A 12,366-nucleotide genomic window follows, 5' to 3' on the forward strand; every position below is an offset into this window, starting at 1 on the left:
ATATTGGAGCAAAGCGATGCAGAGAGAAAGAGAGAGAGATCTTCACCAATTCGATTTTGGATTTTTTTATAATTTTGAATCTGCTGAGATTTATTTTTTATTTTTTTTAAAAAGAGGAGTTGTTGATTTTCCTATAAAAGTTCGCCTGAGGCCACGGCCTGATGACTTTGTGGTATCGTCCGTGTCTCTCTCTCGTGGCCGCAGGGTGGATGTGGTCAATACCACCATCCAGGATGTTTTTAATTTTCCCACCATCCTGGGATCCCATCCAAGTTTTGGTCAGATCTGGCTGCCTTGCCCATCCTAGCAAAATATGGTGGTACCTCTACTTATGAACTTAATTCGTTCTGTGACCAGGTTCTTAAGTAGAAAAGTTTGTAAGAAGGAATTCTTCCCATAGGAATCAATGTAAAAGCAAATAATGCGTGTGATTGGGGAAACCACAGGGAGGGTGGAGGCCCTGTTTCCTCCCAGGAGATTCCTAGAGAGGCCCCACAGAGGCTTCTCCCTGCCTTTTCCGGTCCCGTTTCCTCCCAGGAGATTCCTAGAGAGGCCCCAATGGAGGCTTCTCCCTGCTTTTTCCAGTCCCGTTTCCTCCCAGGAGATTCCTAGAGAGGCCCCATGGAGGCTTCTCCCCGCCTTTTCCGGTCCCGTTTCCTCCCAGGAGATTCCTAGAGAGGCCCCACGGAGGCTTCTCCCCGCCTTTTCCGGTCCCGTTTCCTCCCAGGAGATTCCTAGAGAGGCCCCACAGAGGCTTCTCCCTGCCTTTTCTGGTGACACTTTCGGAGGCTCAGGTTTGTAAGTGGAAAATGGTTCTTGAGGAGAGGGGAAAAAATCTTGAACACCCGGTTCTTATCTAGAAAAGTTCGTAAGTAGAGGCATTCGTAGGTAGAGGTACCACTGTAAAGACCCAGCCATTGTAACAGGCAGTCGTTGACTTATGACAGCTTGATTAGTGACCATTTGAAGGGACAACGGACCTCCCCAAAGATATACTTAACAACCACAATTCAAGCCCCAAACATTTCCGCTGCTGAGATGAGACAGTCATTAAGTGAGTTTTGTTCCACTATACAACCTTCCTTGCCAATGTTAAGTAAATCACAGAGGTTGTTAAGATAAGCAACACGGTTGTTAAGAGAATCTGGCATCTTTTTTAAAAAAATAGTTTTTATTGAAATGCAAACATTTAAAAATGATACATAAAAATACATAAACCAACACTAAAACAAACACATCTACAAACAAGCAAGAAAAAAGGGGGGGAAGGAAAAAGAAAAGTTTGAAAAAATGCTAAAGGCTTAGCAATTTTAGCATCTTCATTGACAGAAGGTCACAAAACCCTGAATCATCATAAATGTGAATCAGTTTCCAAGCATTGGAATTTTTGATACATTTGAAGTCAAAAGGCAGCCAGGAAGAATCGTTTCTTGTTTTTGCCTGTGGGTGGCAGCAGAGAGCTGGCCTTGTCTGGTCATTCCAAACCGAGTACAAATAAATAAATATAATAAATATAATAGGAATAGTAATAATAGTAATAATAATAGTAATTGCCCAGGTTCGCCTGGTGCACCAGTTGCGGCCCTATTTGGACCGGGACTCACTGCTCACAGTCACTCCTGCCCTCATCACCTCGAGGCTCGACTACTGTAATGCTCTCTACATGGGGCGACCTTTGAAAAGTGTTCGGAAACTTCAGATCGTGCAGAATGCAGTTGCGAGAGCAATCATGGGCTTTCCCAAAAATGCCCATGTCACACCAACACTCCGCAGTCTGCATTGGCTGCCGATCAATTTCCGGTCACAATTCAAAGTGTTGGTTATGACCTTTAAAGCCCTTCAAGGAATCGGACCAGAATATCTCTGGGACCGCCTTCTGCTGCACGAATCCCAGCGACTGATTAGGTCCCACAGAGTCGGCCTTCTCCGGGTCCCATCAACTAAACAATGTCGGTTGGCGGGCCCCAGGGGAAGAGCCTTCTCTGTGGCGGCCCCCGACTCTCTGGAACCAGCTCCCCCCAGAGATTAGAACTGCCCCTACTCTCCTTGCCTTTCGTAAGCTCCTTAAAACCCACCTTTGTCATCAGGCATGGGGGAACTGAGACATCTCCCCCGGGCATATCCAATCTATGCATGGTATGTTTGTATGTATGTTTGCTTAGTAAATGGGTTTTTTAAAATATTTTAAATTATAATTATTAGATTTGTTATGAATTGTTTTGTTTTGTTGTGAGCCGCCCCGAGTCTGCGGAGAGGGGCGGCATACAAATCTAATAAATAATAATAATAATAATAATAAAATAATAATAATAATAATAATAATAATAATAATAATAATAATCACAATCACAATCACAATCACAATAAGTGGTGTTTGGGAAGTGCCCGATTGGTGATGAAATATGAAATCCAGCATAGTGTTCTCATTTCCTGTGTTGTATTGTTGAAAGGAGGAGGAGAGTTGGAAGGGACCTTGGAGGTCCTCTAGTCCAACCTCTGCTTAGGCAGGAAACTCTCCACGACTTCAGACAGATGGTTATCCAACATCTGCTTAAAAACTTCCAGTGTTGGGGCATTCAAAACTTCTGGTGGCAAGCTGTTCCACTGACCAACCATTCTGACTGTCAGGAAATTTCTCCTTAGTTCTAAGTTACTTCGCTCCTTGTTTAGTTTCCACCCATTGCTTTTTTTAAAATTTGCAAGCACTTTGGAGAATAGCTTGACTCCCTCTTCTTTGTGGCAACCCCTGAGATACTGGAAAGCTGCTATTGTGTCTCCCCTGGTCCTTCTTTCCATTAAACTAGCCATGTCCAGTTCCTGCAACCGTTCTTCGTATGTTTTAGCCCCTAAACATCTTTGTGGCTCTTCTCTGCACTCTTTCAAGAGTCTCAACATCCTTTTTCCATTGTGGCGACCAAAACTGAATGCAGGATTCAAAGTGTGGCCTTACCAAGGCCTTGTAAAGTGGTATTAACACTTCACTTGGATGGGGGACCAACAGGTGATCTCCGGATTGTCAGGAAAGTCTTATCCAGGCCTTGGCAGGGCACCCATCTTCCAGCTTCTGAATGAAGACAAGGGGTAGGTCAGTGTTTCCCAACCTTGGCAACTTGAAGAGATCTGGACTTCCAACTCCCAGAATTCCCCAGCCAGCAAATTCTGGGAGTTGAAGTCCAGATCTCTTCAAGTTGCCAAGGTTGGGAAACACTGGGATAGATGACTCAATGCTGGAATCCTGCATTCAGTTTTGGTCGCCACGATGCAAAAAGGAGGTTGAGGCTCTAGAAAGAGGGCAGAGAAGAGCCACAAAGAGGATTCGGGGACTGGAGGCTAAAACATATGAAGAACTGTTGCAGGAACTGGGCATGGCTAGCTTCATGAAAAGAAGGACCAGGGGAGACACGATAGCCGTCTTCCAGTGTCTCAGGGGTTGCCACAAAGAAGAGGGAGTCAGGCTATTCTCCAAAGCGAAAGAAAGAAAGAAAGAAAGAAAGAAAGAAAGAAAGAAAGAAAGAAAGAAAGAAAGAAAGAAAGAAAGAAAGAAAGAACCAAGGGAGACATGAGCGCAGTCTTCCAGTGTCTCAGGGGTTGCCACAAAGAACACGGAGTCAGGCTATTCTCCAAAGCGAAAGAAAGAAAGAAAGAAAGAAAGAAAGAAAGAAAGAAAGAAAGAAAGAAAGAAAGAAAGAAAAGGACCAAGGGAGACAGGATAGCAGTCTTCCAGTGTCTCAGGGGTTGCCACAAAGAACATGGAGTCAGGCTATTCTCCAAAGCGAAAGAAAGAAAGAAAGGGAAAGAAAGAAAGAAAGAAAGAAAGAAAGAAAGAAAGAAAGAAAGAAAAGGACCAAGGGAGACATGAGCGCAGTCTTCCAGTGTCTCAGGGGTCGCCACAAAGAACACGGAGTAAGGCTATTCTCCAAAGCGGAAGGAAGGAAGGAAGGAAGGAAGGAAGGAAGAAAAAAAAGAAAGAAAGAAAGAAAGAAAGAAGAGGGAGGGAAGGAAGGAAAAAAGAAAGGAAGGAAGGATAGAAAGAAAGAAAGAAAGAAAGAAAGAAAGAAAGAAAGAAAGAAACCAAGGGAGATAGGAGAGCAGTCTTCCAGAATCTCAGGAGTTGCCACAAAGAAGAGGGAGGCAACCTAGTCTCCAAAGCACCTGAAGGTAGAACCAGAAGCAATGGGTGGAAACTAAACAAGGAGAGAAGCAACTTAGAACTAAGGAAAAAACGGTTGATCAGCGGATCCGCTTGCCTCCAGAAGTTGAATTCCCTGACAGTGAGAAGCATCCACCCATGGAACAGAAGTTGCCTTCAGAAGTTGTGGGAGCTCCATTACTGGAGGCCTTTAACAAGAAACTGGGCTGCCATCTGTCGGAAACGGCGTAGTCAGGGTCTCCTCCTTGGGCCAGGGTTGGGCTAGATGACCTCCAAAGGTCCCGCCTGGCTCTTCTTATTGGGAATCTCATGGAATGAGGAGGAAGAAGCAGCCAAGTTGCCTCCGTCGTTATTACAGGAGGGGAGGAAGGGAGAACGCCCCCCACCCGCCCCTTTCCCAGGCTTGGCGGGTCGTGAGAACGCGCCTCCCTCTTTCCCTCTCGCGTGCACGCGCCCCCTCCCCTTCCAGAGCCCCGCTTTGGCAAGCAAGCAAGCAAGCGGGCGCCTCTTTCTCCCAGTCCGACCCAGCCCGGCCTTCCTCTGGTCGGACACGTGATGCAGGGGCGCGTGCAGCCTGGCGTCCATGTGAACGCGGCTTCCCGCGGGTTGCAGTGGGAGAAGGGGCCGCTTGGTGTCTCGGGCGTGACGCGGCGGTCGGAGGAGGAGAAGGAAAAGGAGGGGGAGAAATAAGAAAAGGGGAAGGAAAAGGAGGAAGAGGAACAAGAGGAGGAAGAGAAACAGGAAAAGGAGGAAGAGGAAGAGGGGGGAAAGAGCAGAAAGAGAAAGAGGAGGAGGAAGAAGAGGTGGAGAAAAGGGAGGAGAGAAAGAAGGAGGAGGAGGAAGAGGAAGAGGGAAAGGAGGGGGAGAAAAGGGAGGAGGGGGAATAAAAGGGGGAGGAGGAAAAGGAGAAAGAGGAAGAGAAGGAGGAGGAGGAAGAGGAAGAGGAGGTGGAGAAAAGGGAGGAGAGAAAGGAGGAGGAGGAGGAGGAAGAGGAGGAGGCAGCGTAGCAACCTCAGCCGCAGCGTTTCAGCGCCGCGCCGCCGACCGAGCAGCCCCGGAGCCCCGCAGGCGTCGCCCCCCCCGCTCCAGCCTCGTCTCCGCCGCCGGGAAACCTCCCCCAGCCCCCCCGGACGGATCCTCAGGCCGATTCGTCTCGTTCCTGCCGGGCGTCCGGGCCGGACCGGGGCGCCGCGGCCATGGGCGACAAAGGCACCAGGTCAGCGGCGGGCTCCCGGTTGGAGACCGAGGCGTTGCACATAAGATGCGCGGTGGAAGCGGGGGGAGGTCGGCGTTGCAAGCCTCTGCGGGGCTTGGACGCGTGTCGGGCCCTTCTGACGACCACTGGGGGGAGAGGACGCGTGTTGGGCCTTTCTGACGACCACTGGGGGAGAGGACGCGTGTCGAGCCCTTCTGACGACCACTGGGGGGGAGAGAAGATGCGTGTCGGGCCGCCTTCTGACGACCCTTCCTTCCCTTGGCTAGCCAGCATTTTTTTGGGCGGGGGGGGGTCTTATTCTATCTGGTGGGTCTGATCTGGAATTGGAATGTGTGGGGGAAGGCTTTGGCTACACGGGTTGCTGCGTAACGTGGGAAGGGGGCCGCGTGGACAGATGCGGGTTTGAAAGGTCGCCGGTTTGGGGGGGGGGCTTTCTCCTGCTTTGCAGGTCGTGTGAATTATTCCTGCAGTCTGGTTTTGCGAAAGGTGGGACAGCGCCGGTGCTGAAGGGAGCGGAGAAAAAAGGCGGAGGGGGGGTTGCGGAGGGGGAGGGAGGAAGCCCCCCCTCTTTAGAGACCCCCCCATCCCCATTGAGGGAGAAAAAATACCCTCCCAATAAAATGGGGGCATGTAACCTGGAATTCATTTGTTGCCAACACTGAATATATTTGTATATTCAGGTTAACCCAATTCTGCCCAAAATGGGGAGGGCCTTTCTCGTCGTTGCCCCCCCCCCCCGACAATTAAAATTAAAAATTGGGAAGGGGAGATACTCATCACCCACCCCCCTCGTTCCATCTTTCTCTGTATAGTTTTTTCCGGGGGGGGGCTGGAAAAAAACCCCATCTTTTCCTTCGTGGCAAAAATGGAGCCTCCATATTCAGAGGCACTCTACCTGATGCTGAGGACTAGCAGCACTGAATAGCAGAGGCCCAGCTGTAGCTTGGAGGGTCTTTCCTGGGAAAATTGGGAGGGGGAGGAAGGGGGCAGGTTTGGACCGAGGCTGCTCAGAAGCCCTGCTTGAGCTCACTCAAGACTGGTAGGGGATGCTGGGAACCATAGTTTCGTACAGGAGAAGGCCCACAAAACCATGTGGCCCTCCCCGGCTTCTTTTGTGGATGTTTGCGGGAAGTAATATTTTTATTTACATATTTATTTTTTATATATTTTTAATTTTAATTTTATTTTATTTTTTTATTTTTTTTATTTATTTTATTTATTTATTTTAATTTATTGTATTTATATTTTGCTTACTCCAAAATGGACTCTGAGCAGATTATTTTATTTTATTTTATTATTATTTTGTTATATATATATATATTTATTTATTTATCTATTTATTGTATTTATATGCTGTTCACTCCAAAATGGACTGAGCGGATTATTTTATTTTATTATTATTTTTTATTTTTTATTTATTTTTATTTTTATTTATTTATTGTTTTTATATGCTGCTCACTCCAAAATGGACTCTTGAGCAGATTATTTTATTTTATTTTATTTTATTTTAATTTATTTATTTATTGTATTTATATGTTGCTCACTCCAAAATGGTGATGAATTTTTGGAGATTTTAAATCATGAACCAACGAACATTTACATTTTATAAAATATATAGATTGTTTTATATTAATGTTCACCGCAGAGTTTGTAAGGAGTTAGGCGGTTTATAAATCGCAAAAATAAATGAACTAAATATTTAAAATAGGGCTCTCTCCAGCCCATGTCTACAACGACATGGTGGGGTAGGCCAGGTTGTGGGAGTGGCCAAAATGTCTCGCTGTCACAATCCATCATATTGCTTTTACAGGATTGCCGTTAAACCTAGTTTAAACAAGATTAATGGTTAATCAGATGCGTTTCAATCGAGGCTTGGATTGATTTCCATCAATTCCATCAATCTGATTGGATAGCAGGCTGGTGCCGTGTTCCTTAAACTTCAGATGTTTTAAGATGGGTGGACTTCAACTCCCAGAATTCTCCAGCCAGGAGAATTCTGGGTATTGAAGTCCATCCATCTTAAAAACAGCCGTGGATGGGAAACACTGGGCTGAAATATAATATAATATAATATAATATAATCATAACGTAACGTAACATAACATAACATAACATAACATAACATAATTGTCTTCTAAGCTGCCCAACTTCTTGCGGACTCTGGGCGTACAATAATAAATATTCTGCCGCACGAATCCCAGCAACCAGTTAGGTCCCACAGAGTGGGTCTTCTCCGGGTCCCGTCAACTAAACAATGTCGCTTGGCGGGGCCCAGGGGAAGAGCCTTCTCTGTGGTGGCCCCGGCCCTCTGGAACCAACTCCCCCCAGAGATTAGAATTGCCCCCACTTTCCTTGCCTTTCGTAAGCTGCTTAAAACCCACCTCTGCCGCCAGGCATGGGGGAATTGAGATACGCCTTTACAATTTTATGCATGGTATGTCTGTATGTATGATTGGTTTTTATAATAATGGGTTTTTCATTGTTTTTAGTATTGGATTATTATTATATGCTGTTTTATTACTGTTGTTAGCCGCTCCGAGTCTGCGGAGAGGGGCGGCATACAAATCCAATAAATAAAATAAATAAAATATAATATAATAACAATATAAACAATAGTAAAATACATGATAAAACAATAGCAATATAAAACAGTTGTTTAAAAACCCACAATGAAACAATAGTTCAACAAAGATTCAGTCTCATGATAAGTTGTGTGAACCTCAGCAAGATCGAGAGGATGGAGAGAAACCGGATCCGATGTATGAAAAATAGTTGCCAATTGTTGTAAGGAAGTCAGGAAAAATCCTCCAAATAATCAAACCAGGTTTCCTAGTCCTCATTGTCTTATAACAAAATTGTGATTGATGGAATTGATGGCAATCAATCCAGGCCTTGATTGAAACACATCCTATTAACCATTAATCTTGGTTAAATTGGGTTTAATGGCAATCCTATAAAAAGAAATAACGAATATATATATCTCTTTTCCTTTTACTGTCTAAGATTCTGTCATTTAACTAAATTTGTAATTGGGTCTTTTTTTAAAAACACACAAAACCAAAACGCAAGGATTGGTCATGATTTTGTTATAAAACAATGAGGACTAGGAAACCTGGTTTGGTTATTTGGAAGATTTTTCCTGACTTCCTTAGATCAATTGGCAACTATTTTTTATACATCGGATCCGGTGTATATATATATCCTAGTCTCCCTTAATTTTCAAATGGCAGAGGAATTCTGGGAGTTGAAGTCCATTCATCTTAAAACATTCTGGCTGGGGAATTCTGGGAGTTGAAGTCCACCTATCATCAAGCTGCCATGAATATAACCCCTGCGCCCTATTCTTATTTGGAGAGCAGGAAGAAGGAATCATAGAAACATAGAAGATTGAGGGCAGAAAAAGACCTCATGGTCCATCTAGTCTGCCCTTCTACTATACTCGGGCAATCTCACACTACTCACCAGAGCCTACAAAACTTTTGCCAGACCAATCCTTGAATACAGTTCATCTGTCTGGAACCCATATCATATCTCGGACATCAACACCCTAGAAAATGTCCAAAGATACTTCACCAGAAGAGCCCTTCACTCCTCCACTCGAAATAGAATACCCTATGAGACTAGACTTTCAATCCTGGGCCTAGAAAGCTTCAAACTACGACGCCTAAAACACGATCTAGGTATTGCCCACAAAATCATATGCTGCAACGTCCTGCCTGTCAATGACTACTTCAGCTTCAACCGCAACAACACAAGAGCACGCAACAAATTCAAACTTAATATTAATCGCTCCAAGCTTGACTGTAAAAAATATGACTTTAGCAATCGAGTTAGCGAAGCGTGGAACTCATTACTGGACTCAGTAGTGTCAAACCCTAACCCCCAACATTTCGCCCTTAGACTATCCATGATTGATCTCTCCAGGTTCCTAAGAGGTCAGTAAGAGGCGTACATAAGTGCACTAGCCTGCCTTCCGTCCCCTGTCCAATTGTCTCTCCTTATCCCATATATCATATAACTTTGCTTCCTTTCATATATCTTCTCCTCTACTTTTGTATCTTTTCTTTATATATAATACTTCATGTCTATCCTCTTCAATATGTATTGTGTATTGGACAAAATAAATAAAATAAAATAAAATAAAAAAATAAATAAATATTTCCTCCTAATCCCTTTTGCAACTTGGAGAAAACTCAAAACCTGGTACAAAACATCTTTCATTTGAATAGGTTTAAAATCTCCAGGGCCAGATGCCGCATCCGGAAAACGGAGGAAAAACGTGGTCATTTCGGAAACGTCTTCCTCTCTTTGAGAAATCACAGAGAATTGGGGCTGTGCCAGGCCACTTCAGGGCACACGAAGTCCCTGTTTTGAAGAAGGCCAAAAAGGAAGATTTCAGCAAGCTACAGACCAGAGGAGACCAACAATTAATACCAGGAAAAATCTAAAATCCTGACCATGTCGTTTCAAATCTGAGCTACAAATATTCGCACCGAGTCTGCGGAGAGGGGCGGCATAAAAAGCTAATAAATAATAATAAAATAATAATAATTCCCCCTTTATTGATATTATTATTATTATTTATTGGATTTGTATGCCGCCCCTCTCCGTAGACTCGGGGCGGCTAACAACAGTGATAAAAAACAGCATGTAACAATCCAATACTAAAACAACTAAAAAACCCTTATTATAAAACCAAACATACACACAAACATACCATGCATAAATTGTAAAGGCCTAGGGGGAAGGAATATCTCAGTTCCCCCATGCCTGATGGCAGAGGTGGGTTTTAAGGAGCTTACGAAAGGCGAGGAGAGTGGGGGCAATTCTAATCTCTGGGGGGAGCTGGTTCCAGAGGGCCGGGGCCGCCACGGAGAAGGCTCTTCCCCTGGGTCCCGCCAAATGACATTGTCCAGAGATTAATTTCTAAGCACTTGGAAAACAGGGTGAAAATTTGCCAGGTCCGTATAGAAACATAGAAACATAGAAGACTGACGGCAGAAAAAGACCTCATGGTCCATCTAGTCTGCCCTTATACTATTTCCTGTATTTTATCTTACAATGGACATAGATTTGTATAGATTTGTCAAAGGAAGAAGTTTTGCCAGAGTAACATTTATCTCTTTTTTCTTTTTCTCTCTTTTTCATCTGGTACATTCCTTTAAGAGATTGCAGGAATGCTGTAGATGTAATATATCTTGATTTGTAACCATCGCTTTTAAAAATCACTTTGATGACTCTAGTAGGAGCTGAATAACTTTCTTTTTAATTAAAATGTTTGCGTAGTGGCATTACAAAAAGACAAAACAAACAGAACATAGAAAAGGCACTCTAGGCATCCGCTTTCTTTATCAGAAGTTGTTTTTTGAGCTTTAAATCCTATATCTACTTATACCTTTGCAACGTTTCCAAGACATTTTTTGCATACCATACTTATCTATTATTTATATTATTGTGTTCCGTTTGCTTTATTGCTTCAATTTTAGATTATTTGCGTGCAACTTGGTTTCATATATTGTTTCTTTTTTCTAACATTGTAGAATGACTTGATTGTTCAAGGGATGTACAAAAATGAGACTCAAAGAATACCCACTGATGGTTGGGTCGAATTAGAGAGCATTCTCACCAAATTGGAGAATAATATTTCAGGTATATAGGAGCTATAAAGAATAACAGAGTTGGAAGGGACCTGGGAAGTCTTCTAGTACATAAGTGCGCCAGTGTGCCTTCCGTCCCCTGTCCAATTGTCTCTCCTTTATCTCATATATCTTTTCTTCCTTTCATGTATCTTCTCCTCTATTTTTATATCTTTTCTTCTCTCCTTTTCTTTATATATATTACTACATGTCTATTCTCTTCAATATTTATTGTGTATTGGACAAACAAACAAACAAATAATAAAATAGTCCAACCCCTGCCCAAGCAGGAAACCCTATGATATTTCAGATAAATGGGAGTCCAAACTCTTCTTTAAAGTCCCCCAGTGTTGTAGATTTACAACTGTTTGTTTAGTGACTGTTCAAAGTCACAGCGCCACTGAAAAGAAGTGACTTACGACAGCTTTTTACATTTACGACCATTGCAGCTGAAGAATTCTGGGAGTTAAAGTGACCAGGGTTGGGGACCCTTAACTTAGATGACCCTTCTGGCCTCTTCCAATTCTATCATTCATGTCTGGCTGAGGAATTCTGGGACTTGAAGTCCACAAGTCTTAAAGTGGCCAAGGTTGGGGACCCTTAACTTAGATGACCCTTCTGGCCTCTTCCAACTCTATCATTCATGGCTGGCTGAGGAATTCTGGGACTTGAAGTTTACAAGTCTTAAAATGGCCAAGGTTGGAGACCCCTGCTCTACCAAGTGCTAGCCTGAGAGTATTTCTCCTGAACTTTGACATCCTATCACATTTTCCCTGTGTTGCTTTCTGGGATGAGAGAAAGAACAGATCTTGGAGAGAGAGAGAGCGATCAATACCTGAAAAAGCATCTCAGGGAAGGTTCGGACCTCTTCTCTCATCCCAGGAGACCGGAAAGGAGACACGGGACCGGAGGCCAAACCCAGAGGGCTGGATAAGAATAAGATGAAAGCAGTTTTTGATGGAGCTTCCAGTCACCTGGACTCCCCTTTGCTTGGCATTCTGGGAAAAGGCAAGACAACAAGCTTCTGCTCTGGCAATCTCACACTACTTACCAGAGCTTACAAAACGTTCGCCAGACCCATCCTCGAATACAGCTCATCTGTCTGGAACCCATATCGCATCTCAGACATTAACACCCTTGAAAATGTCCAGAGATACTTCACCAGAAGAGTCCTTCACTCCTCCACTCGAAACAGAACATCCTACGAGACTAGACTTTCAATCCTGGGCCTAGAAAGTTTAGAACTAAGACGCCCTAAACAAGATCTAAGTATTGCCCACAAGATCATATGCTGCAATTTCCTGCCTGTCGGCGACTACTTCAGCTTCAACCACAACAACACAAGAGCACACAACAGATTTAAA

General features: G+C 43.9%; 1 protein-coding gene across 2 annotated transcripts in view; it reads left to right on the top strand.

Moving 5' to 3' along the window:
- Positions 1–5,099: 5,099 nt before the first annotated feature.
- The window catches only part of ARRB1 (arrestin beta 1), a 67,067-nt gene continuing 59,800 nt past the window's right edge, over positions 5,100–12,366 (top strand). Inside the window, exon 1 of one of the 2 annotated variants that reach the window (XM_070749424.1) lies at positions 5,100–5,366. In XM_070749424.1, the coding sequence (XP_070605525.1) occupies positions 5,347–5,366 (20 nt within the window). In that variant the 5' untranslated portion in view covers positions 5,100–5,346. The remainder of the gene's footprint in view (positions 5,367–12,366) is intronic. The other variant, XM_070749425.1, reaches the window with a different exon arrangement.

Source organism: Erythrolamprus reginae, chromosome 4 (genome assembly GCF_031021105.1).
Source record: "Erythrolamprus reginae isolate rEryReg1 chromosome 4, rEryReg1.hap1, whole genome shotgun sequence".
Taxonomy (NCBI): Eukaryota; Metazoa; Chordata; class Lepidosauria; order Squamata; family Dipsadidae; genus Erythrolamprus; species Erythrolamprus reginae.